Genomic DNA, 26606 nt, shown 5'->3' with positions numbered 1-26606 from the left:
TACAATGAGGAATCGCCAGCACTGATGGCAACGAATCTGCTCCATGGCAAGGAGCAAACAGATGGCAGTGCCCATGTGTGCATAGAAATCCTCTGGAGAGCCAGGAGGTCCAAAGGAACCACGCTTTCTGGGCTGTGCTCTTTGGGGCCTTTTCAGTGTGATTTTAGGCGAAAGCACAATGAGATGCCAACTATAGGTTTCCACTTGCTGGCTGTGACCTTTTCTTTGAAATGCCAGTGATGCTTTCTTGCCAGGGTCTCTAGAGCCATCCTTGATGCCAGCCAAAGCATCAAGTCTTATTTGAAAGTCCAGTGCATACTTAAGGAAATTAGTTCGTGTTTAAATCCAGATGACTTTTCTAGGTGAGGTCGGAAACTTGGGTGGCATTCAGTGATCATGGGAAACTTCCCTTCACCTTTCTGCATGTGCACAGAGGAAGGTTTATTTGTATATACAGGGAAGAGTGAGGCTGAGGACTGGATCCCATTTCTAATGCTACTGGAAAACTGTATTTTGTGCTCTTACAAAAGGTGATTCATTCTGTCTAAGACACAGGCACAAAGAATACAGTTTTGCTGTCTGCTGGGAAACTCTAACTCTCATTAAACCTAATCCAGCCCTAAATTTGAAATAATTTTGCACTTTCCCTCTGAAGATCTTTGGCGTAAAGTTGGGCTCTGCTTCATGCCCTTTGCTCCTTCTATTACTGAAGGAAGCAGGATCCAGTTTTGGCCAAACCATGGTGAGCAGCAGAGCCTTTTCCAGTGCTGCCATGCTGTTGGCAGGCCTTTGGCGCTCCGTGCCACACTGTCCAGGAGTGCCAGGCCATTTCCCAGCTGGCAGTGGTGACTAAGCAGCCCGGAGCAGCTGCCTCCAAGGTCCATTCTTTTGTGGGAGATTTATTGCCGAGAGCAGAGGCGTTGGGATGGGAAAATTGCCTTCATTCCCAGGCGAAGACCCTGAAGAACAAAAGCCAGTTGCCGGTGAATCCATGGTGTGATTCAAGCATTTGCTGGGACGGGAGGAGTGGGAACTGTGTGCCTGTTGCTGTAGCAAAAGTGAGTGGGCATCAACTGAAGGAGCAGCTCTGGCTGGTGAGGTGGGGAGTGCCACAACCATGGGGGTGACCTGGACCCTCCAGCCTTGGCATTCTCCCCGGGGCAGCTGCAGGCCCCGGAGTGAGGAAACGCCAGAACGCTGAAGCCGCTCGGTGAGGACATTGCACCAGGAACATGCTGGACATCTCCAGACCTGTCCCTCTTCCCCTGCGCTCCTGGGCTGTCTTGGGCTCTTGCAACTGTGAGGACCCCTGGTAACTCCCCCACTCCCTGATTTCTTTGCCATGATCCTGTGCCAGATTTTCTGGGAAGGTTTATTGGACACTTCTATGGAGCAGTGACTTGCCAGGGAAGAAGATCCTAGTGCTGCTGGCACAGCGGAGCAGGGAGGGTTGTGAGTGCTTTGCTGTCAGGGCGAGGGTGTCGGCAATGAGGTGGGCTGGAGGGGCGTCCCGGGGTGCGATGTGGGGTGAGGACGTGGGCAGTGGGGTGCGGGGGCCCAGCAGCACCCCGGGGACTCGGTGTCATCGTCCCGCTGCCCAGCGGGCCCGGTGCGGGGAACGGTGGCACCTTTTATGTGCGCCCGTCGCGGAACTGCCGCGGAGCCGAGCGGGGCTGCGAGGGGCGGTGGCGGAGTGCGGGGTGCGGAGCGGGGTGCGCAGCGGGGTGCGGAGCGGGGTGCGGGGCCGCTGCGGTTCCCCTCTCCGCCGCTCCGGACACCGGCAGCTGCGCTCCGCCGCCCCGCCGGGCTGCCGCGCTTGTCCCGCCGCGACCGTGCCGGAGCCCGGCCCTGCCCGGGCTCCCCAGGGCGGCCCCAGACCCGGGGTGCCCTGAGTCACTGGGCGCTCCCCACTGGGTCGCCTGGCACTCCCCACCGCCCTGTTTTTTCTGCCCAAACCGGGCACTGGGTTTCCTCTGCACCATCTCCAGGTCCCTCCTTGGACAAGTGGACACAGGAGGCTACAAGCGCAGGCTGAGGAGCGGGAGGTTGGCGGTGCCGTGGCTCCCTCTCACCCCGGAGATTTGTACTTTTCGCTGGAGGGCCCGGAGCTGTGTTCGGTGCTTCCAAAGTCAGTGCTGAACTTTGGAAGACTGTGAACACAGAGTCTCTTAGCAGCAGAGTGCTTAAATGTGGTTTTACAGCGCACACGGGAGAACCCCGATGAGAGCAGAGATCACTCGCAGCTGGCTATGCCAGTGCCAAGAGCTTTAGGGCTTGTTTGCATTGGCGTTCGCATTGCCAGGTTCCATCTTTGTGTCTTTACGTACCCTAATCTATGACTTTACTAGGTTTTTTACTGCCGTGCACCCAGGGTTTCCTCCCCCTGGGGCGGAGGTGGGGAGGTGGGGGCTCACTGCCAAGCCCTGACGCTGGGCAGCTCCCCGGGACTGCTCCGTGATGCTGGGCTCTGTGTTTGGGCTCATGAGGCTGGATTTACTGCTCTGCAGGGTCTTTTCTGGTGCTCTGTTCCTGCAGATTTTAAAGGCAATGAGAGAAGCTGCCAGTGATGCAACACTGTTTAATGATGCCATTTATGGTGGCTTTTTTATTTAGTTAATGCAGATAAAGCAGCTCTGCAATCTTGCCTGTTCATTAGTATTTCACATCTATGTTTTATGCTTAATTATTTTGTATCCTGCAAACAAATGTTAAACTGAGACCTTAAGTTCTTTAAGAAGAACTGGGAATTCTTTGGATAAGATACTATCCAGGACAGGTATTTCAGAGGGAGTAGTTTTCTCCTTTTTGTTTCAAGACGTTCTGAAGAAAGCAGCCTTTCCAGGGAACTGGCTTTCTGCAGAATGCTTCTGTCTCTGTGATGCATCTCCAGTAATATTTTATTTATTCTAGCAAAGGGTGAAATCTTTCCAGCTGGTCAGCATGTTTAGGAGAGACTTGAGACCTGATTCTTGGTTCTTCAGCTTTCTGGTGAGTTTTACCATTGTTTTTTCTTTGTTCTGGGGATTTGAGATAATATTAATGTTTCTCTGAATGTTACAACACATCCTCTCCACCAGGCTGGTCTGTCCAGGAGTCTCCTTGCCTTTGCAGCCCTTGCCAAGAACCAGACTTCTAAAGGTTAGTGTTTTTATCAGCACTCTCTATGTGTTTTACAAGCAATATCCAGCACAGAGAAACACAAGGTGTCTGGTGGTGCAAACAAAGGTAAAGAAACTTTTTCTGTTACCCTGTTTTGTGCCTAAAATGCTGTTTGCAGATCTGGTATTTGCCAGGCTGTTTGCTCAGCTGCTTCTCTGTGCCCCACTGCAACTGCAAACCAAGCAGATTATTTTGTGCCTGCAGAATGCATCTGCAAGTGCAGAAGCTCGGAGGAGCTGGGAAGTGGGGATAAAGCAAGGAAAGTTGTTTTTACATAGCTGCTTTGAACAAGCTTTTGAGGGCCATCCCGGGGCTTAGCAGAGTGAACTTTTCCTTTATGCTGGCTCGGTGTGGTTTGTGTGTCCCACGGGCGCGTGCCCCGCTCCAGCCCTGGGCCAGGGAGCTGCTTTGGGAGCAGACTGAGGTGTCCCTCAGTTTAGGCCCAATATAGTCTGAGCTTGTCTGTCACGCTGTGCCCACCGACCTGCCCAAGGGCTGCACGGGGAGATGAGCTCCTGCCAGCGGCTCCTCCAGGATGCACCAGGCAGTTTTTAACAGTGGGCTGGAGAGACTTTCTCTTTCTCCATGCTTTGTGTGTCTTTCTCCAGGTTTTGCTCCCGTCACAATTGAGACTTCAAGACACACGTACGAATATGTGGCCACTGCTTTGGACTGGTGGCAAGCTGACAGGTACTGTGAGCAGCGCTTTGCTCAGCTGCTCTTTGAACCCCAGGACAGTGAGCAAGACTCTTTCAGCAAACTACTGCAGTCCCACCACATCAGAGGTTCCGTCTGGCTAAAGGAAAGGGACAGTGTCCTGCACAAAACAAAGAGGAGACGTGAGTATAAGCGGACATCAGCTATTTGGAGACATGTTTTCATTCTGAAAAACATGACTGGAAAAGCCGTCACTTATTTTTTTATTGTCACTTTACTGGCCTGTGCTTCTTCCTTTCTGCTGACTGAAAATTCTCCTTCTAGGGGGCCATACTGTACCAGTCCTGGTATTCAGAGACAAAACAGACACAAAATATGTGAAGGTGCTCTCTGACTTCCCAGCACTGCCTGCTGTCACAGCCTGTGCCCACCTGCAGTGGGACACCAGGACCCAGGAGATTGCTACCATCTTCTCCTATGCCGTGCCTGCTTTCATTAACGAGTTCCAGCTCCGTGGCTTTGTGGATGAGGAAGGCTTTGTTCGGTTTGCTCTCATAGTCCACGGGCACCATTCCCCTTACCTGCCTGTGTTCCGTGCTGATGGACAGTGGCATCACTTCTGCGTGACCTGGCAGCAGGAAAATGGGGCCTGGGCCATCTATGCTGATGGGAAAAGGAGGGCATCTGCCAGTGGTTTATGTTCTGTGGGGCCATCTGCCCCCCAGGCCATCTTTGGCCAGGGGACCTTCATAATTGGGCAGGATCAAGATTCCCTGGGGGGCACCTTCAGGGCGAAGGAGTCCTTCAGTGGGAACATCACTGACTTGCACATCTGGCAGAAAGTCCTCGGTGCTGAGCAGATTGAGAAAGTTCGCTCGTGCTGGGTGGTAGAGCAAGACCTTGTTTTTGGGTGGAGCTCAAACGCTCTGGAGGTAGAGAGCACCGTTCAGGCAGTGACCATGCAGCTTCTTTGCCCAGGTAAGTCTCAGTATCCTCGTGAGTTCAAGCCCCTCTGCAGAGGGAGGGTCAGCATGCAGGGGCAGTCCAAGAAGCCAGTCCCATCCTTAGAGAGGGAACTTGTTGCAGTTTGTGGAATGATGCTTCTCCTGTGGGAAGAAAAGCAGAAGCACATTCAGAGCTGGGCTGGGCAGTTTACACATTGTACTTGAAGTCACAGTCATCAGGAAAGCCTTGGTCATTAGAGACCCCTGCAATGACCCTGCCACAGATGGCTGCTCCAATGCCTTCGATGTTCCCTGGGTTTGCACACCCAGTCCTTCAACACTCTGCTGGGAGGAGGGACTCAGGCTCTCAGCCAGGCTGGGGTGACAATACTGATCAGTCACAAACTCAGGACTTGGCTCTGCCACCTCCCAGTTCCTTCTGGAGAGGAGGTACCAGCTGGGAGCCATTTCTGAGCCCAGTCCTTGCTCTGCTCTGGCTCTGGGGCGACTTAAGGCACAGCCCACAGCATTTGTTGTACTGGGGTTTGTGGATTGCTGCAGGAAAAGTGATACCTGCTGGGGATGGCGTGTCCCTGGGAGACCCAGCCCTTCTGTCTGTGTGTGTTTCCACAGGGCCTGTTGAGGAATGCAGAGTTTTGGAAGTTGGCAGCCGTGGATTCAGTTATGCATCTTGTTTGCAGACTTTGCCTTTCATCTGTCGCTACAGCAAGGGTACAGCATCTGTTAGTTATTTATCCATTGCTTCCACTGCACGCACTCCCAGAGGTCCCAGCTGGGGTGGTGGCCAGGGATGGGGGAGGCCCTGTGCCTGCTCTGAAGGGGTCGTATGCAAAACCCGCTGGGGCTGGCACTTTGCTTCAGCTGCCTGCACTCTGGCAGGGGGTTTGGCTCTTCCCCAGCTGAGCAGTGGTGGTACACATTCCACTACCTCTGGATGCAGTGCTGTGGAGTGCCTCACAATCCAGGCATCTCCAGACTCATTGGCCAGGGGAGCATGGGGAGAGGCAGAAAAGGAGTGTTAAACTGACTCTCCAGATGGTATCTTGTGCTAAAAATACAATACAGCTGTGAAGTCTCCTTGTCCTGCCTGTCCTGCAGACCTAGCCACCATCTGAGGGCCATTGCCCAGGCTTTGAACATGGTGTGTGTTAACCACACTGTTGGACGCTACAGCAGTGGTTCTGGTTCTGGTTTATCCCCAGATGCGTACTGGCAACTGAAAAGAGCTCAGCTGGAGTCCAGTCACTCGCTCGCCAGCCGTGTGAACACCCTTGCAGTAAGGACTGTGGTGAGTCCTGCAGCCCCAGCAGTGATAATTGGCACCTGGAGCAGGTGGGAGCCGCTGGGGGGGGACATGCTGACACCTAGTGCTGTTTGAAATCACTTTGCCAGCAGTTGTGCCTGTGACTTTTTCTGAGCTGCTATTGGAGATTGTGACCAACACAGCTGTAACTTGTGCTGTGATCAAACAAGCAAAGTGTTGCTTCAGATTGACTCATCTCACTGAGGACAGGAGTCTGGACAAGAAATCCCTTCCCCCAGGATATTCCTGGTTGGCCAGATGGGAGTCCTGGTGCCAGCAAGGGCATGCAGGGCATTGCTAAGGCACAGCTGATGATCAGGGAGAGTCAGGGCTCTGCATTGAAATAAACCATCTTTTCCGTGACAGATTCCTGTCAGCGTCTTCACCAGTGATGTGCAAGACATGAACCTCTCTGTGGCTCTAGATGCTCTTGATGTCTTGGCAACTGTTCTGAGAGAAGGAGAACTGCCCAAGCTTGAGCCACCTGACCTCCTTGCAGTGCTTCAATTACTAAAGCAAGTTTCAGATATAGAAGTCCAGGAGGGAGATGAGCTGGAGCTGTTGGAGCAGTTGGGCCAGTATTACACAGAAATAACTGAGTTAATTCTGGAAGAGCAGAATACTGGGACATGGTCATCGATCAGCCAGGTAATGGTGTCACAGGTCTGACTCATCTGTTCATCCTTGGCCTGCTGGTCTTGCATGGTCACGTACAGCTTTTGTGGCCATACTCTGGGGCATGTGAAAATGCTGCAGGCACAGGCATGGAGCGTCTTCACCAACACAGATCAGGGCCAGCTGCTTTCCTGGTGCTTCATCTGTTCTTGTGCAAGTTCTTGTGCAAACAAGTGCAGTGTAGTGGCGCCTTCCTTACAAACCCCTCCAGTGGTTGACTCAGCTCCCTTCAAGCTTCTCCACTTTGTCAGCCTGGATTGACAGTTTGCAGATTCCTGGTGCTGTGTAGTTTCCTTGCTCCCACATCCTGCTGTCTGGCAGGGCAGTGCCCTTCCCTTTACAGCGTGTTGTGTTTTCTGTGGATGGGCTGCCAAGGAGCTGTTTGTCATCAGCCCCCACACTGCTCAAAACACCATCAGGCTTTGCATGAGGGATTTCCATCATCCCACCCCTGTGAGGTTTTTCTCCATTCTCACGTGTGTTTTTTATGCCTGGTACAAGGTCTGCACTCTCCACCTGTCTCTGGAAAATGTGTGAGACAGTGTCTGGCCTGGCCAGTGCCCCAGGAACCAAGCCAGGGACATCCAGAGATGAAAGGATGCCGAGCAGTTCAGAGTTTGCCTCATTGTTCACAGTTGCTCAGGTCTCCATGGCCACAGTCACTCACAGCTTCTCAGCAGTGGCATAAACCCAGCGCTGGCCCAGTGTAACTGGTGCAGCTGATCCATTGCTGAGGGAGAAGAGTGGGAGCTGTGCACTACAGGGGTGGCACTTGTGTATCCAGCACACGCAGGACCCTGGGAGATGGGGCCACTCTTCTGCTGCCCTTCAGCTGCAGAGTCTATTTCTGGGTGAAACCTTTTCCAGGAAGAGCAGATGGTTGCTCTACAGCTTTGCGAAAATCAGGAGTCAAGTCTAAAGATCTTTCTTTCCAGAAGCTCATTTAGTTATTTATTTCCATGCTGTTATAATGGCTTTTTATGCTGAACAGCAAGTTCCCCTCATTGCTAGACTCGTCTCCCTGCTGAAGGAACTGGGAACATCCCTCAGTAAAAAAATCACAGAAAAGCAAAGCCAAAGCCTCAAGTCCCAACTTCTCTTTTTTCTGCCAAGGACCAAATATTTAAGGAAACTCTTGTGAGCTGTGGGAAGGGAGGGTTGATGGTGCAGGTGCTGATTTCCATCGGTCTCTCTCTCTCTCTGTTTGCAGGTTATCAGGGGGCCCATGGCTGTTGTTGAACTCTGTGACAGAATGGTGTCACTCTTGGTCCCACTGCTGACCGCAGAGAGGACAAAGATCACGATCCAACACAGGAATGTTGGTGAGTGGCACTGGAGGTCATCCTGTCTGGTTCCCAGTCCAAACCCACTCCTGGCTCCTCTCCTCCTCTGGCTCACCTCTTGCCAACCCCGCAGCCTGCTCCCCATTTCCTCCGTGCAGTGTCACAGTGTGAGGGCACCTCTCATGCTGTGGATTGCAAGAGGATTGTAAGAAACCTTTGGGCATGGGAGAAACGGAGCCCAGATGTCCATGGTTTGCACAGAAAGGGACCTGTCTGTTGCTCTGTGGGTCTTGGCTGGGATTGTAGAGTCCTTGTGGTACTTTGCTGTAGCAATAGCTCTGAAGGAAGGCTGAACCCTGGTTCAGCACCTGCTTTTACCTGTGCACAGGGATGGAGGTGAGGGAGCTGGAGCTGAGTGGGCAGGAGCTGAGTGGTGAGGCATATGTGGTCCGGACCCCTGAGAAAGGCAGGCATGACCTCATTGAAGTTCCTGTGGAAGAAATGCAAAGGCTGAAAACCAGAGGTTTGTTATGATACCTGAGTTTCCCCTCTGCACCTTCCTTAGTGGTACAAACTGTTTACCTTGCCCACATGAAGTCTGAAGAAGTGTGGGGAGGGGATGCCCTTGATGAAAGGGAGATGGGCCGTGGGAGAGAGATTCTGTACAGCCCCTCTAGAGACACAGCTTGGAGCTGAGGGTGTTCTGGACCCCCAGTATCACCCCCCAGATGAGGGCAGTGGTGTCCAGTGCTGCCCTGTGTTCTGTACCTGTCCCTGTGCTCTGTCCCTCCAGGTCTCCACAGAGTCACAGTGAAGAACATGTGGTTTGGCTACGGCTCCCTGCAGCACTGCCTGTCCAGCACCGGCGCCAGTGCTGTGTCCCAGGACATGGCTGCCTCTGACAGGGGACAGAAGTGAGTGAAGCAGAACCCTCCGCCCCCCAGGGCTGCCCTCAGCACCACAGAAGAACTCATTTTCAAATCTGCATTGAGTTGGTGCCTCGATTTTGGGGTCACCTTCCTCCTGATCCATCCCAGCCCTGGCGCTGGGGCTGCCTGTGCACTGGGATGCACCGTGAGGTCTCCGGCGTGCCTCTGGTTCCCGGGGTTACCAGCTCTGCTGGGGTGGCAGGGAACAGAGCCCACAGGGGCTACTGCAGGGTCCCCTCTGGCTGGGCAGAGGGTGTCTGTGGAGGTGGTGGCGATGGTGGCTCTCGGAGCGGGAGGCCGGGCCCGCTGCTCTCCTGGCGCTCCGAACACTAGGTGGGGATGGCCGCCCGCGCATCCTGCACACGCTGCGCCGGCTCAGCTGTCCTGGGCACGGTGAGATCCCGTTTTCTGAGCACGTCCTGTGGTTCCCGTGCCTGTGAGCAGCGTCCTTTCCCTGGCAGGTACCTGAGCACCACAGTGGGCACAGCTGTGATCTCATCCACTCTGCTCGGTGACTACCAGGAGATCAGCACGTCCGTGCGCTACAGCCTGCAGCACCGTGTCCAGGTACCCCTCAAGGGGCTGTGCCCCCAGCCAGCTCCTGCCAGCGGCACCACACGGCCGGGCCCGGCTGTCCACAGCCACGGCTCAGCACCCCAGAGCTTTGGGATGAGGGGTGCTCCGTGCCCAGGGCTCTCACCTTGACTCCTGTGTCCCTGGGGAGGTGTTTGTCCTGTGCTGACAGATCCTGTTACAGCCAAGTGAGCGACCTGCACCCACCTGTGTCCAGCACATGCGTGGCTGTGTGACCTCTTCTCTCCCCTCTCTGCCTGCAGGACCTGCCCAATACTCTGGTGGGGCCCATCTGTGCCTTCTGGAACTTCAGCCTCAGGTGCCGTGTTTCAGTTCGGGTCCCCAGATTTATGAGCTTTTTATTTTCACTGGAAAACCAAACATCTCAATATAAATGTAATGGTAAGAGTAGAGATCTGGAATTTTTTGCCTCCTTTGCATGCTGACATCCCCTGTCTGCTGGAGCAGAATGCTTTCCTAGGAAAATTTCCTTTGGAGAAGTCACTCACAAGCAAGTGACCTTTAATGAGGTATATACAACTGAAATGGAAAGCCCTAGTTAATTATGATTGTTGCCTGCAACAAAGAAGAGTTGCTCCAAGACATATGGCCCAAAGACATACAGGACTCCCAGCCCCATAAATCCTGCCTGGCATTGGGATGTGTTTTTGCTGAATGTCACCGTGGTGAGAACACTGAGGCTGTGATATATTATGGATTGGTAATTAAGTCATTCAAGTGAATAAAACCTCCTTAAAGTCCCAGACTTGTAGCAAGCATGGATCAGTTTGGGGAAGGTGGGAAGAGTGTGTTTTTGGAAACAGCTGATTACTGTCCAAAGGGTCCCAGCAGCTCTGCTCTGATCCTGACCTTCCTGTGGTACTGGGGAGGTTCAGGGGGCAGTGGGGACAGAGCTGCAGCCATGGTCTCTGCCCAGGGAATTCAGACGGGAGCGTTGCCGGATGGCTGAGACAGGCTGGCTTGTCCTGAGGATCCTGAGCCCGGTGGCACTGTGCCGGGTTTGTGGCAGGCTGAGCTGGTGGGCAGAGTTAGATATACCCAGCCCAGTGCTGCTCTCAGGGAATGGGCTGTACAGGGAGCTCTTCCCAGAGCTGTGCAATTACTGGGTTCTGTTTGAAGCTGTGACGGCTGAACTCCGCTTTTTAATGCACACATTGACACTGGATCTATTTTCATTGCATGCCTGCTGGATGAGGCAAAGCTGCTGAGACAAAGGGTGAACCAAAGGAAAGTCTACACGATGACCTGTCTCTGATATCCTCATCTTCCTCCTTTCAACTCTGCTTCTTCTGGGAGAGTGAAATTCCCATCATGCCCTGGCCTTCTGTGAAAATGGAAGGTAATTTCCATGTGTTTTCTTTGTTTTGCTGCGTGTTAGCCCAGATGCTGGTGGGATGTGGTCCACAGCCGGCTGCTCTGTGATGATGTCTCTCCCAGACTCCACTGCCTGTTTTTGCAACCACACCACAAATTTTGCCATCCTGCTGCAGGTGTACGAGATGCAGGTATGTGAGGAGCCTGTCTCAGCTGCTGTGGGGTGGATGCCGGGACTGCCAGCAGTTGTGGTTAATTCATGAGGGATTTGTGTCTTCTGTTGTTTCATGTCTGGAGCAGACGACCACCAAGGAGGAGTTCACACTGCAGACTTTGACTTTTATTGGATGTGGAGTCTCCTTCTGTGCCTTGATAGTCACCCTCATTTTATTCTTGGTAGTTCGGTAAGAAAAGCCTGGATGCTTGTAGCCTTCTCCGTATTTTCTACTGGATATTCTTCTTCAGAGCCTTTGTCAAGGTGTCCTTTATCAGTGTGGGGTGATGCAGGTGCGTGTGGAGAGGTGGGAGCTGCCCTGTGGTCCATGGCAGAGGGGAGTGGTTGTTGGCTGAGAAGGGCTCAGCCCTGGTTGTTTCTGTGGAGATGCTCATTGATCTGTGCACACACCTGCGTGTCTGTGGCAAGATTTTTATCAATTGCTAACGATGTTTACTATAAAAGCTGCTCTTCTAGAATTAATTTTTATAAAATAAATGGAGCAAGGACTATTTTTTGATTGCTAACCATTCTGTGTCACTTGGCAAGCACAGAGATCTGCCTTGTGAGCATGGCAGTGGCTCCCTCCACCTCCCACTCACTGCCTGCTCCCTGGAGCCGTAGCCAAGGGCTGAGCAGCCGTATCCAAGAGCATCCCCTCCACCAAGTGCTTGCACAGCAGGGCTGTCCTCTGCCCCTTATACTGTCACCTTTGCAGCGAGTGGCAGAGAGACCACAAGTTGCCCAGGCAGACCTGTGCAGCCCAGAGAGGACAGGGAGGACCCTTTTGTCATGGACCCTTTTGTCTGGCTGCAGCTCAGTGCTCCCTCTCTCCCTCCTCAGCGTCCCCAAGAGTGAACGAACAACTGTGCACAAGAACCTGATCTTTGCACTGGCTGCAGGAGAAGCTCTGCTCATGTTCAGTGAGTTGGCCAAGACCAACCAGGTGAGCTCAGCAGGAATGTCCTATTCAGCCCATGTGACCAGGCTCCAGTGTGCCTGTCAGAGCAACAGAACAGAAGTACAAACCCTTTTATTAATTACCTGTAATTGGCATCTAGGATAGCATTGTCTCTCTGTTTGGAGATGCACGTACATATGTTGTGCAGTTGTGGTTTCTCTCCTCTCCAGGTGCTGTGTTTCATGGTCACTGCCTTCCTGCACCTCTTCTTCATGGCAGCCTTCTCATGGATGCTGGTAGAAGGGCTTCTCCTCTGGAGCAAGGTGGTAGCAGTCAACATGAGCGAAGACAGGAGAATGAAGTTCTACTACGTGACAGGCTGGGGTATCTGCACACTCGTCTGCCTTGGGTCCTCAGCAAAATACTCTTTTTCTTTTCTAGTGAAAGTTTTAATAGGAGAGATGCACAAATGTTTGATTTAATTTGAGAGCTGGGTGTCAGTGCTCTGCAGAGGCTCTCTTGAATTATTTGTTGAATTGCCAGTCTTAACGCAGAAGTTAAGCAGCATTTTTGTTATATTTCTAAACCCAGGAGTTCAGTAAAAAAAATGGAGGAGGAGATTTATGGTAAGTTTTTGTTCTCAGAGAGCATCACTATTGTCAGATAATAATTAAATATAAATGTGTTCCTCACTAAACACCTTTTATTCTGAGGGGGCCCTTTAGGGACATAGAATTACTTGAATAAGCTGCATTTTGTGTCAAAGAGGAGCCTCTTTAGGGATGTGCTGCTCGAAGAACACACACCTAGTTGGACACTGGGCAACCACTTCAAGTATTTTGGATTGGTTTATGTCTTTGATTGTCCATTTTGTTAAAAAAGCAATCTGAGGAATAAATTGCTTTGGTCAGGACTCAGGACTTGGAATGCTTTATACCTCAGAGAAAGATGTTGACAGCTTGTAAATCTGGCTGTGTTGAGCCAGGACAGATTTCAGCTGCAGAGAATTGATGTTGCTCGTGGGGTTTTGGAGGCTCACGCTGGAGTGTGTCTGGTCAGAGAGGTTTTGAACAAATCATCTGGTGCACAGTGCCCTGCACGGGGCATCTCTGCTTTTCCCAGGATTTAACCTGTGGGTTTTTCTGCAGGGCTTCCAGTCCTTATCGTGGGGGTGACCCTTGCAACTTCCTTTAACAAGTATGTGGCAGCCAACCATTGCTGGCTGAACGTGCAGACCAACATCATCTGGGCCTTTGTGGGGCCTGTGCTCTTCATCCTGGCAGTAAGTGCCAAACCCTGCTGGGAGGGTGGGATTCCTCTGGGTCTGGTCCTAGAAAAGCAATGCAGAGTCAGGGGTGCAGCTCATTGTGCCTCCTGCTTGTATAGGAAAAATGTTGTTTTACTTTATATAGACTTGAACAATACAAATAAATCTCTTTAATTAAAAAAGCTTTTTGATAGGAAAAAGTTCTTTAAGAAAATTTTGCTGACCGGTTCTTAGTTGTCTGTTCAGTTAGGGATGTGGCGTGTGACATTGCCTTAGCTAAAGGTCTGATTTTAACATGTAACACCTACATCCTTGAAATATCATTGTACAAAACACAGCAGCAGAAAAAGGTGCAACGTTTAAGGGGTCCAGAATAGACATTTAACAGGCAAGATGTTCTGTAGGAGAAGTTTGGGGATAAGTTTCCTAGATTTCATACATGTGTAGATAGCTGTGTGAAGTCTTTTGATTTCATTGTTTTCTTGGTAGTGGTATTTTGTCCCCAAGTTCTGACGTTAGTTCCCAGCAGAAAAGCCTCACCCACTGGAGCTGAGATTACAGAATGTGACTGAGTCCAACGGCTCTGCCCTGGCAGGTGAACACCTTCGTGCTGCTCCGGGTGGTGATGGTGACTGTGGCCAGTGCTCGCAGGAGATCAAAGATGCTGACGCCCAACAGCAGCCTGGAGAACCAGATTGGAGCACAGATCTGGTGAGCAGGGAAGGGCCTGGCTCTCCCAGCTGTGGCTGCTCTGGGTGTGAAATATGTGAGATAGTGTTAGATACGTGGAAGGAATCCTTTCCCGTGGGGCTGGTGAGGCACTGGCACAGCTTGCCCAGAGAAGCTTGGACAAGTGAGATGTGAGAGTCAGAGCAGAAGGGGCAAAAGGGATTCTCTCCCCCAGGGTAAGTGTGTCTCGCCCAAAGACAGTCTCTAATCCCAGCTGAGAAGCCCAGCCAGCACCTTCAGCTTAGGGAACCAGTGCTGGCCTCCATCTGCACTCACACTCCTAAATCTCACCCCTTTAGGATAGGAGACCCTTGGCAGTGCCTGCAGAAATCCAAGCTTGGGATCTGGTGGGTTGAAAGTAAGGCTGGTGGGGGTTACACACACAGGGGAAGAGGCAGTGGGAACTTCTGTAATCAGTCAATACTGAGAGACCTCTAAAAAACTGCTGCCTGAGTCATTACTTTATCATGCTCCGTGAATCTTTATTGTTGTTAGCTGGCGCCGGATACCCCTGCTAGACACGCATTGTTCCCCTGTAGCATAAATAAATTTTCCCAAATTTACAGAAGCACAAAGATAGGGCATTGCTGGAGGGCAGGGTGACATCCATGTGCAAATAAAACAAATAGAGAAACCCTCCTTGTAGCTGAAATTGGGGGAAAATAGCTGTTTTCTCATGGCTAATGACGTCAAAGAGCTCCTTTCTTGCTAACTTGCAGTGATAAATGAAGAGCAGGGCTGGCACACTGGGGTCTGGGAGGTGAAATATTTGGTTTTTCCTGTCTTAACTTATTTTGTTTGCAGAGGAATTTGTTCCACAGCTACTGTCTTGTTAGTGTTTCATCTCTGAAATGTGCCTGGGTAACCCTGAGCTCTTCCTCCTGCCAGGGCCATGGCCAAACCTGTCCTGGTGCTGCTGCCCGTGCTGGGGCTCACCTGGGTGTGTGGGGTCCTCGTCCACCTCAGCATCGTTTGGGCCTATGTCTTCATTGTGCTGAACTCCCTTCAGGTGAGTCCTGCACCAGGTGGGTCCCAGGTCACAGCCAAGCAGGCACCTGTGGTTTCCTGTGCTTCAGTGCACTCTACCTGTCCTTGTAGCCAGGGACACTAACTCTGAAGCCAGCCCAGCTTTCCCAAGCCACTGGGCTGTTTTGTCTGAGGAAACTCAGTTCATCCTTCCAAGATACAACATATGACTCTGGAGACCTTGTACGTCTAATGGCCCTCAGCACCAATCTCTGGCTGTGTCCTACTGGTGCCACAGATTTCCAGTTCAAATCTTGTTTCTTGTGTTAGGCTTTCTGACATCAGTGTGGTTTCAAAATGGCACTTACAAACCCATTAGAGTTTTTATTTGCTCATATAATGGGTAATTAAAATGGCACCTGTGCAGTCAAATGGGGCAGACATCCCTCCCGCTGTTTGCATCCAGGAAATGAGCCCTTCCTGCAGGACAGGGCTGGGCCGTGGGTGCCACTGTCCCTGTTAGAGCAGGGCTGCTGGTGGAGAGTGTGTCAAAGGTCACATCCAGCCACAGCCTGCTTGACTGCTGCTTGGATGGTGTGTTCCAGGATGGGTGTTTTCCATCTGGCTCCTGTTCAGACGTTCTGAGAGGTTGTGACTTCTGTGAACAGTACAGGCAGAGCCACCTTCCCCTTGTGGAGTTCAGCTTTACTGCAGGGAGACTGGGGAAGAACTAAGAATTGAGAACTGAAAATCCATGTTGTCTGCAGCCATGCAGCTACTCCCCAGGGATGCTCCCAGTGCCCAGTGACAGCTGTACTGGGATCTGGTGAGATGCAGGAGTGTTTGGTGTGCCAGCTTTGTTGGGCTGGTAATCAGAGCCTTGCTTGGGACATCTGGAAATCTGGGGGCTGTTTCTACCTCTGACTTGCAAGACCTCATGTAGATTATATAATCTCCTTCAGCCTTTTCATTCCTCTTCATCACCTGGCTACATTTTTAAGGCTCTTTGCTCGTCTTGGTGTCTTCCAGGGCCATGGCTGTGGCTGCCGTCTTGCAGTCATGTTGTTAATAAGTTACTGTTAATAGGGAGTTCTGAAGGGCAGAGAGTAACATCATTACCTGGTGCATAAAGCAACACTTAATACTTGCTTCTGAGTTTACTGTTTTCATCAAAAGACTTTAAAGCTTTAACCAGCCTGTATGTGGTTAAGAGAGCAAAGCAAATTGTGTAAGTCCCAGCAGCCAGGAGTGCTCAGTTGTGCACCGAGATGGGGCTGTTCTCAGGGCCTCGGGATATCTGGAACTCAGGGACACATGGTGACAAAAACTCCTGGAACATGTGCTTGCCACCTGCGATTCAAAGCATCAACAGAGGCCTTGCAAACCTCGAGAGAAGGCAGCTGTAGATGGAGCTAGAGAAGCACTGAACACCCCTGAACACCCCTGAGCACCACTGCTCCCAGCATGGTCCTGAGGGGAACGTAGAGTTCTCTGCAGGCAGGTGGGAGCCAGGTGAGGGGCACAGCTGGGCCAGACCAGCCCTGGGGCTGAGGCTGTGCCTGCACCAGGGGTGCCCCAGGGACTCCCTGGGCGGCCCCAGCTCTCGGCACTGCGTATTCAGGGTCCCCTGCCCAGTGTTTGAGGACAAATCCTGCTCCAGGGGACCAAGCCAAAGGAGCAACTGGGCACTGCCCTCCAAACCACTGTGATTCAAAGAGTTTTCCACCCCCATCTCCCTTTTTTCTTTTGTTTTAATAGAAATTGGCTCCTGCTGTAGCTCGTGCTTGCAAAGTGGTCGGTTTGTGGTGCTTCCCTCTGGCATACTTGGCTGTTTTCAGAGTAGCATTGGCCCAGCTCTCCAAGGGTGAACCCAGGCATTATCACCACGTGCACAAGATGGGTGGTTGCTCAGGGATGTTCTGCCTGTGGCTGGCACTGGTCCAGCAGCCGGGTGCTGCTCATGCACATCCGCTCTGAGGGGAGGTTCCAAGGCCAGACAAGGGCTGCCTCTCCACATCCCCACTCTTAAGGATATCAGGAGGATGGCAGGAGGCCTGTCTTAATGATAATTAAACATAGCATCACTTCCCTGTATGTCCTCATGCCATGCTTGGGTTATTGAGCAGGAGAGAACTGCAGGCTCAGAGCTGTTGGACAGACATGACTGTGCTGTACACATTTGCCTCTGTCCCTTCATTACCAAGTTCAGGACAATCTGCAGATTGCCTCAGAGGAGAAATAAATGCTGGTGAGAAGCTGAAGAGTTGAGAGAAATCCATCCCCTTTCAGCCCCTTTGCTGACTGTCCTAGGGATCACTTGGAATTTCCTTTGAGGCCAGGGACGTGTGGGTGCTGTGCAGTTGTTCTGCTGCTGGGGTTGTCTTCTGTTTGACTGCTTTCCATTTGTCTGCAGAAGCCCCAGCCTGTCTTCAAGGCTGCTCTGTGTGTCGGCACCAAACATGACAACTCCTTCTCCAGCCAGGCAGCGCAGGAGCAGCAGCAGGGAGCCGGTGGTGCTGTGGGGCAGGAGCACGGGCAGGAGCACGGGTGGAAGGGCGGGCAGGACGGGCTCCTCCAGAGCCGCAGCTCCGCTCCCGCCCACTGCTGCAGCTGGGCCTCCTCTCCTTCCTCGCTCTCCTCCCAGCCGACCTCTCCGCTCCCCCCTCCCCACGCTCATCCAGAATGATTCTTTCAAGGAAGACCTGCCTTGGAAGCCTGGCCAGAAATCTGGTCTGGGGGAGTGACCAGCATTGCTGGCTGAAGGACAGGTCACGGCACGGTGCCAGGGGGCTGCTACCATTGCGCCTGCCAAGAGCTCGCAGATGAGAGCAAGGCTCGTTGAAGACAAGATGAATTGCATCTCTTGCTGCAGCTGATTTATCTAGCTGCGATAACAAAACACCCCACAGATATAACATAAATCTGGTAGGCCAGATAGGGCTGCTTTAAGGCCTAGATTGTTGGTCTGGAACCGTAATTAGCCCCAGGCTGTGGCCCCCAGGCAATGCTTGCTCTGGGCCTGGCCTCTCCCTGGGCACATCCCTCACGCAGCTGTGCCCAGCGTTTGGTGGTGGGTGAGGTGCCATTGCTCACTGCTCCTCGGTGTGTGAGAGCAGCAGACTCTGGGAACAGCCTGGTCTCAAGTGTGGAAGGTCCTTCCTGCCTGGCTGTCCCTGGCTGTGCTGTGCCCACCATCTGTGCCAGTCTCACCCATTCCAGGGCTCCTCAAAGCCGTTTGCTCCGTGCAAAGGAGCACAAACCAGCCGTACATCTCCGACCCTTCCTCTGCTCTCTCCCTTCCAGGGCCTGTACATATTCCTGGTCTACGCAATCTATAACAGCGAGGTAAGAGCTGCCCCTGGCTGGGCTCAGTCACTCATCACAGCAGCTGTGTGTTGGCATCTGGGGCTGGCTGGGTGGTGGCAGTTGCAAGGGGCAGCACAGCCCCACTGTGCTTCTGGAACCGTGGCTGCTTTTTCTCCAAGTCTTGCTGGAGCATCTCCAGCTGTGCTAGAGCTGCTGTGGCCCTCTCTCATGTCCTTGCTCTGTTGCAGGTGAGGAATGCCATCCAGAGGATGAAGGACAAGAAGAAAGCCCTGTCGTTCACAGTAAGCTGGAAGGAATCCCTGCTGCCCCTTCATCCATCAGCCGCCCACCAGAGGAGGGTCCCAGCTGTACCCGGGGTCTGCTTTGAGGAGATGATGACGGAAAGAAATCTTGGTTTTTTTACTTTTGTCTCCCTTCTTTGCGGTCTTGTTGGACAGCACAGACCCAATTAGGCAGCAGCCTGCTCTGCCAGGGCGGGATGGGAGCCAAAGCAGTTCCAATGAAATCAATCTTTGAAGCTACATCTCTGGATGTAGAGAAGACTCGTTGCAATTTTCACTGCCCTGTATCTCCTGCCTGTCATTACAGAACTGCTCTCATCCCATCAACTACATATCAAGTCCAAGAAACACGACCTCCTGGGACACAGGGAAGCTGAGGCCTGCAGCTGAGAGTGCCCTGCCAAGCCCTGTGCAGAAAGACCCTCCAGTGAAGAACATCACCAACAAAGGTAAGAGGATTGTTGTTGCTGTTAGCCCAGGCTGGGTGATGACACCACAGTAAAATGTTATTCCCAATACTTGAATTTTAGTGCCCCTGGTGCTGCACTAATTTCTTTGCACACTGTGCCTGTGTGAGCACAGGGTCTGGTGCTGCTGCTGCTGAAGGGGGAGGCAGAGTCCTCGTGCATGTGGGTCTCAGAGGGGTCAGGTCCATGCCTGCAGCCTGGCTGGGTGTGGGCAGGGGGGGTCTCATCAGCATGTTAGGCAGCATTGCATTCTCCCGAGGCAAAAATCCAAGTTAGTGTCTTAAAATTAATTTTCTGGAGGAGAGGCAAAGGTGACAGTAGAATTTAGGGATTTTGGCTTTGGGGAAAAAAGGTTTTGCATTCTTCAACCAGTTTGGGGGTGCAGTGATGCAGAAAACCTCTTTGGTCCCTTTGCTTCAGTGGGAGACACAAAGCACCAAGTTCTTGGTAAAGCATGAATATTTCTGTTCTCTGGTCTATGAACTCATTGTGCTGCTTCACTCTTTAGGAAACTTTGGAGCCAAAATTCCCATTGGAATTTCATCAATTATGTCACCCGAGAGACCGGTATGTAACATCTTCTGTTCTTCCACCTTTACCCCACCCAGAGCACAGCAGTTGTGTAGGGACATCACCTGAGCCCAGGCGGGGGGACAACAGGGTGGGGCACCTTTCCAGGGGCAGGAGAGGAGGCGGCCCCGGAACAGCTGAATTCCAAGGCAAGGGCTCACCCTGAGCCCATGGGGAACCAACCCCACTGCCACGCCAGGAGGGTGCTTAGAGCAGGGCCCTACAGGAACACGAGGTGACACTGAATTCGAGCCATGCAGCCCTAAACTGAGGTTGGTATGGATCAAGCAGGAGACTTTCCCTAGGACAGCAAATTAAATCAGGCAGTGGGGCAGCTGCCATGGGCAAGTCTCATGGCTCCCAGGAGGTCTGTGCTGCCTGCATTGGGACGGAGAGCTCAGCAAGGCATGACCTAAAGCAGGGAACAATTTAAATTTGACTGCTCTGATCCCACTTCCATCTCCTGCTATTGAAATGATCATCAGTCCTTGTGCACTTGACATACAAGTGCTGTAATTTCCTCAGAATAAAATCCAACACTACTTTCATGAGTCTCTCACTGAAGGATCTCTCTTTCCCTCTCTAATATTTATCCTTTGAAAACCTGTGTCACATAGACAGCTCTTATTCATCCAATAGATAATACTTCTATAGCTGGCATATCATTCTGAAGCCACTCAGTAAAATCCATATTTCCATCTCTCATGATTTATATTGTGGTTAATGCCACAGCACCAGTCCCCTTGTGCTGAACAACACCAGGACTCACTCGCAGGTGATGCTTTTCTCAGCCAGCCAGGTGCTGGCTGTGTGAACCAGGGTCAGGGCTAAGCTCCTGGCACCAGGTATGAGACGTGGGCCACAGGGATTAGCCCAAGGACCCGAGTTCCCTAAGGCAGGGGCATTAGCAGGCAGCAGATCCCCTAAATGCCAAGGCCGTGGCATTTCTGAGCAGGCAAAGACAGAAAGTACTTCCCTGCGTGTGAGGGTCACTGAGGGCTTTGCTGTATCTTTGCTGCATAAACACTGCATTTTTAATGTGCTTGTTCTCTTTTTGAGCGCGGCTGAGGCTGCAGTCGGTGCTGCCGCAGCTCCCGGCGCTCCCCCGGGGCCGGTGCAGACTCCGGGAGGGTCCGTGAGCCCCCTGCTCGGCAGAGATGGTGGGCACGCCTGTGCCCTGCGTGGTGCCACCCTGTGCTGCATGGGGGCTGCTTTCAGTGCCCCTCAGTTACAGAAGCCAGGGCTGTTTCTCCTGCTCCTGGCTGAGTCACGGCGCTCGCCACAGGAGCAGCGAATCACAATGTCACTGGCAGCTGCACAATAGTTTGGATGAAGAGAAGATGCTACTTAAAAGCGTTTGAAAACACTTAAAATGACAAAACAATGAGCGAATGAAGATACAAATACAGACAAGATGTTCTTCGTGTTTCAGCTTTTTAAAATGTTGTTTGGTGATCTTTGTTGTTGTTGGACTGGGAGTAGGAATTTCACATCTCCTTGAGCATTAACCATCCCTTAAGCACAGAGTGCAGACTGTGTGGGCTCTTCCCACCACAGCACAGGGGGACAAAGCTTTCTCACCCTTTCCTGGATTTTCCTGTGGTCTCCAGCATGGTATCCAGCCTGGTGGGTCACCACGGGGCTGGCATGGTCCCCAGAAGGGGCGCTGGGAGCAGGGTGTCAGCTCCCCTCTGCTGGGGGATCCGGGTGTGTCCAGGGACACTCTGCCCAGTGCCCATCCCTTGGGGCCGGGATGAAGGCTCCGGTTCCCAGCCTGTGCAGCAGCTCAGTGCTGGGACAGTGGGTGGTTGGGTGCTGGGGAGCCCTGCCCAGCCCCAGGGAGCATGTTGGGGGTGACCAGCAGCAAAGCCATCAGACCCATACCCTCTGCTAACATATGTTCTCCCCTCTTTCAGGCCGTAGAGCTGACAGCGTTCAAATCCTCAGGTAACATCTGCCTATGTCATGTTCTCTGATTTTTGCTTCTGTTGATGCTGTTCCTGTGGCTGTGTGCTGCCCAGAGGGCAGCTGCTTTCTGCTCAGGCTTCAGGAATTGTATTATTTCCTAACTGCCCTGATGGGTCCTGTCCTGGCCAGGCTGTGGGAAATCTGTGTCCCCTTGAACAGATGGAGATGTGGGGAATACGGAGCCCTGCCAGCAGCACTGCCTCTCCTGGCAGCTCAGTCAAAGGTCCTATCTGAGGGCACCTACCTGGTTTCTCCCCATGTCCCTGCACCTTTCTTGCTGCCCATCCATGTCGGCTCCCAGCTCCCGGGATCCCACTGTGCAAGCAGAGCTGGGGGTTGCAGGTGTGGGCAGGTGGCAGAGGTGTGCTGCAGGTTCCTAGTGCTGAGCTCTCTGCCTGCCCCCCGGCCCCGCTGCTCTGTGGGGTGCAGCAGGGACTGGCATCCCTGGCTGCTTCCAGGGGGGCAGCAGCTCTTTCTGCCCTGGGCTATTTTAGACCAACAGCTGTGGCAGAAAGCGCTGGCGGGTGCTGGGAGTGCCATGATCCCAAAGAAGGAAAGCTGGGGAAGGTGGGGTGTTCAGACAGGGCTGGATTTATGAGCTTAAAATCAGCCATTTAGCTTCTTCTGTTTCAGGTTGTAGAAAGGCCAATGTCACCATGGAGGTGGGTAGAATTAAAACCAGAAATCCCTCCTAAGCCCCAGGCCTCTGCTCGATGGCAGCTCCCTGCTACCTCCTCAGCTTCCCAGCCTGGCTTTGGGCAAGTCCCCAGCTCCTCAGAATACAAATGGAGCATATTTCACTTTATTTTCTTTAACAACCACTGTTGGGTACTCCCAGTGCTCCCAGTGCAGCTTCTGGATGGGGACCCTCAGGTGGACAGTGCAGTGAGGACACACCGGGGGTGGAGTGATCGTGTTTTGTCTGCATTGTGACATTTTCTTTTGTCAAGGCAAGCAGTACATTAGCAGGCTTCTGATTTTGCTCCACATGAAGTGTCTAAGCAGGGCATCCTCAGACTATTTTCGAAACGATGCCACCCAGAAGCAGTGCAGCTTTCCTCCCCGCTGTGGACACATGAGAAAGGCAGAAGCGGTGGCAGCCAGGAGTAGCTGTGCAGCGGCATTTCGGGCGTAGAGTGGGGTCTCAGAGGCAGCGAGACCTGCACCCCGCACAGGCACTTGTGCTCTGTCCACCCACCCTCACCTGCTTCTGCCTATTTTATGACCCACATGTGTTATTAAACTCCAGCTGTGCAAAGAAGGGGATTGTTTAGTTTGGTTTTATTCTCTCAGGTGAGCCCTCAGTGCATTTTTAAAAGCCCAGGTCTGCACAGAGGGTGATGGAACGCCAGGCTGGGCTCGGTGCCGTGGGAGTGGCCAGGGGTGCAGGGAGTGTTGTGCATGGCCACCCTCCCTGAGAGCCCCCCAGGCTGCCCCCGTGGCTGGGCAATCCTTGAGCCTGGGGTGAAGGAGAAGATCTTGAGCCAGAAGAGCTCTCCTCTCACACTTGTGTTCGTGGAGCAGCACAGCGCCAGGGCCATCCCCGCCGCACTGCTCCGGGCTCAGCCACAAGTGCTTCCAGACATTAAAGCAGATAATAAAAGGCTGTAGTGCCCAGCTGTAGGGGTGCTGGGGGACCCCAGGGCTGCTCAGCCTCACACAGGCATGTGCCTTCCCATTCTGTTCACAGAGCAAAGCGCTGCAGAGCTCTTGGGTGCCAGAATGGGGACAGACCATTCCAGCACAGACACTGTCCCCTCTTCTATATGTTGTCTCCCAAATAGTTTAATGAAAAGAGACATGTTTAGCCCCAGATATCTTTATTTGAAAGCTGCCAGCCAGCTGATGAAAATGGTGCTGCTGCCAGGAGGAGCTCTGGCAGAGACCTAGGAGAAGCCCAGCTGTCTCTCCCAGGAAAGCTGTGCTGGATCTGGGATGGAGTCCAGCACTTCTCTGCTCCAGGGCCTCAGCCATGCTCCTGGGAAATCTCCGGGTGTTGCACTGGCTCCAAGTGCAAGAGACAGACAGTGGGTCCATGGGGAGGTGGGAGGTGGGATGGGTGAGGAGGAGGGCGGATAAAATCCAGGTGAATCCCAGGCCAGAACCAGAGAAACAGGGAGTTTTGCGGTGTGGCTGTGGCAAGAGACAGGCATGGCCTCCCCCCACAAGGGCAGTCCATGGAGCAATTCCTCAGTAATGAGCTCCAGCCCAGCTATAGGGAGCTGCACTGCGCAGCGAGCACTGCCTGGCTTCATTACACACTTTTTGTGAGCAGGGGAGGGCTGGGGCAGTTCACATATTTGCACAAACAATAAGTCCCATCTTCCTTGTCTTGGCAAACAACGGCTCCAAGAGGCCTCCACATCCTCCATCTCCTCAAGTGATGGCTGCTTTGTTTCCCCACGATAATTTCATTATTCTGTTTGAATACATTTATATGTTGCTAAGCCACACATAGCAACATGGATCTTGTCTCCACAGCCCAGCCTTCCTCTGATCGATACTGAGTAATTCTGCAACTCTCACCACACTGTGTTACGTAAGACTGGTTTGAAATAATAAGGAATTTATGAGTCTTTGGGATTCAAAGCCAGGAAACACCTGAGTGTCATGGGGAGAAATAGAGACCGCCTCCATGCCAACCCCGCTGGGCAGCCTGCGGTGGGATCACCACTGGTGCCATGGCCCTTCCTGAGGAATCCCTTGTGTACTCTCTGGAGGAGATGCAGCCCATGTGGCACTGGTGCTTCCTGCCATGGCAGAGCTGGTGTTTCCCTTAAATCCCATTTAAATCTCAATCTTCTGTGCTCCCAGCACTGGGTGCTGTGCTCAGGCCGGTCACTGACCAGGGAAGAAGAGGTTTCCCTACAGCCGTGGCCCTGTGCATGGAGGCTGCTTTGGCTTCCTGTCATAAGGACCAGCTTTCAGAGTCCCCCAAAGGGACAGGGGGGTCTCTGGGATGGCAGAGCTGTGCCACTGACAGGCAGGGCTGGCTGTGCCACCCCGGTGCCACCCGCACCCACAGCTCTGTCCTGCAGCAGGTTTGGGCTGCGCTTTCTGCCAGGGCGCTGTGGGATTCTGCCAGGGCTCCCACTGCCCTGGGAGGGACCCCTGCCCGCCCCTGCTGCCAGCACAGCTGACACCTTCTCTCTTTTGCTTTAGGTTTCTGAGAAGTTTCTGGGCGACAAGACAACAATGCAAAGGGTCCTCCAGCAGGAAGGATAGCAGGTTGGAGGAGCTGTCTTCCCTTGGAGAGCTTCCAGGCCGGGCAGAGCTGTCACCCTGCTCTCCTTCCCAGCACCACGTGCAGCCAAGCCGAGGCAGGGGCAGTGTGGGGTCTCATGAGGCTTCATCTGCTGCTGACGACTGCCCTGCTCCTCTCCCGGGCGGGCACCCAACAGGCAGGTACTTGTGTTCTGGGGTCCCCACAGCTCCTGCAGCCTCTGCCAGGGAAGCCAAGGCTGGCCTGGAGCAGCACTGCCACCACTGCCCCACATGCCTGCCGGCACCACTGGCAGTGCTTGATTGTGTGCTCTCATTGCTGCTGCCAGTAGAGTTTGTTTAGCCATGGGGGACCTGGAGCAGTGGGATGGGAACAAGCCCAGCTTTGTCGTGGCAGCCGTGCCCACGCGGTGCCCACGCTCCCATGCCAGTGAGAATGGAAGCACCCCTGAGCTGGGGCAGGGCTGGGGACGGGCTGTGTACGAAGCACATGCACTAGGGAAGCCAGCAGCTGGCTTCAAGCCTTTTCTAAGCCAGCTGACATCAATAGCATCTTCTGCGGTTTAGGACAAAAATCCTCTCCCTGCTCCTGCTTGGGTTCCCGCCCGGCTGGCCTGGCCCCTCGCCAGCTGGGCGCTGCTTTCCTTCCCTCTTCTCCTCTTACCTCTGTAGTGCTTAGAACATAGAAAATGTGGTGGGTTTTTGCTGATTATGACAACAGTAAATGCTGATTTTAAAGACAACTGCCTCTCCTTGTTGCACTGTGTCCGAGGGAAGGGGCTGATGAGCCCAGCGAAGGGGGTTTGGCCACAGTGCAAGGCCCAGGGCACTGCCCACTAATTGCCCGTAGATGTTGCTGTTCCTGCGCTCACTTGAAAAACATTCTAAGAGCCACTATGGCAATTCCCAGCAGCACTTTGAACCAATCTGGAGTCCCCAATGCCCTGAATCAAAGGCAGCAGCAGCCTCCTCCCACAACCAAGCTGTCCCGGTCCCACAAAGGCAGGTGATACCCCAGGAGAGCACCCACAATCACCCAGCCCTCCCCGTGCCAAGCACTAACCACAAGGGTTAGAAAGACAGTCAGAAAAGACAAAGGCTGCCATTTTAAATGAACTGCAAAATTTATTACAGTGGTTTGCTCCTGACAAGGAAGTTGGTAGCCTTCTGCCTGGGAAGGAAGGGGAAGGAGTGGGGAAGGGGATGAGAGGGAGGAAAGGATGTGAGAGACAGAGAGAGACACTTAAGGACACTTCTCATTTTCTGAAAATAAAACGTCTTTTACCTCCCAAAACATTTTCTCCAGTTCTTTAAGTTCACAAAAAGAAGAAGGTGAAACCAAACCACAGACTTCAGGAGGAAAATGCACAAACGTGTTAAAGCGAGACAAACATGCTCTTGTGTGTCTAACAAGCTTCACAAACCGCGTGGCTCCGGGCGCAGCCTCTGTGGCTCCTCCAGGCACCGGCTCTGCAGAGCTGTGGTGGCCCCTGGGCACGAGGACATCCCCGCCCTGGGGAACAAGCCTGAACAACCCCGGCCCTACTGCAGAACCCCCAGAGCTGGGGGTCCGTGGGGCAAGGGCTGTGCCGGCCCCAGTGGTGGGGCAGAGGAGAGGAGAGCACGGCTGAGACGGAGGGAAGGCAGCAGTGAGAGTCCAGCACGGCCCAGTCTGGGGGGCTGCGACCCCCAGCGCTCCCAGTCCTGTCTGTGAGCCCCTGTCCTGTGACGGGAGAGGAACAGAGAGCTCTTTGCCTGTGGCTTCTGCACAGCCTTTGCTGTCCCCTGGGGACACAGCAGAGCGCAAGAGGGGGC

The 26606-nt window shown here is 53.1% G+C and overlaps 1 protein-coding gene across 1 annotated transcript; it reads left to right on the top strand.

Moving 5' to 3' along the window:
* Nucleotides 1-2940: 2940 nt before the first annotated feature.
* On the top strand, nt 2941-22679 carry ADGRD2 (adhesion G protein-coupled receptor D2; the record flags this gene model as incomplete). Its single annotated transcript, XM_082295218.1, has 25 exons — nt 2941-2988; nt 3078-3138; nt 3768-3998; nt 4141-4794; nt 5394-5492; nt 5984-6069; nt 6451-6732; nt 7970-8081; nt 8431-8565; nt 8836-8956; nt 9433-9538; nt 9808-9863; nt 10944-11070; nt 11180-11283; nt 11937-12039; nt 12225-12378; nt 13143-13276; nt 13857-13972; nt 14879-14999; nt 18260-18301; nt 18511-18564; nt 18872-19013; nt 19540-19598; nt 21518-21548; nt 22564-22679. The coding sequence occupies 25 exons, from the start codon at nt 2941-2943 to the stop codon at nt 22677-22679; spliced, it is 3294 nt and encodes a 1097-aa protein (XP_082151344.1).
* Nucleotides 22680-26606: the final 3927 nt, after the last annotated feature.

The sequence above is a fragment of the Coloeus monedula genome (genome assembly GCF_965178545.1).
Source record: "Coloeus monedula genome assembly, chromosome: 21".
NCBI lineage: Eukaryota > Metazoa > Chordata > Aves > Passeriformes > Corvidae > Coloeus > Coloeus monedula.
Note: the sequence above shows the minus strand (reverse complement) of the source record. Positions and strands in the feature narration are given on the sequence as shown.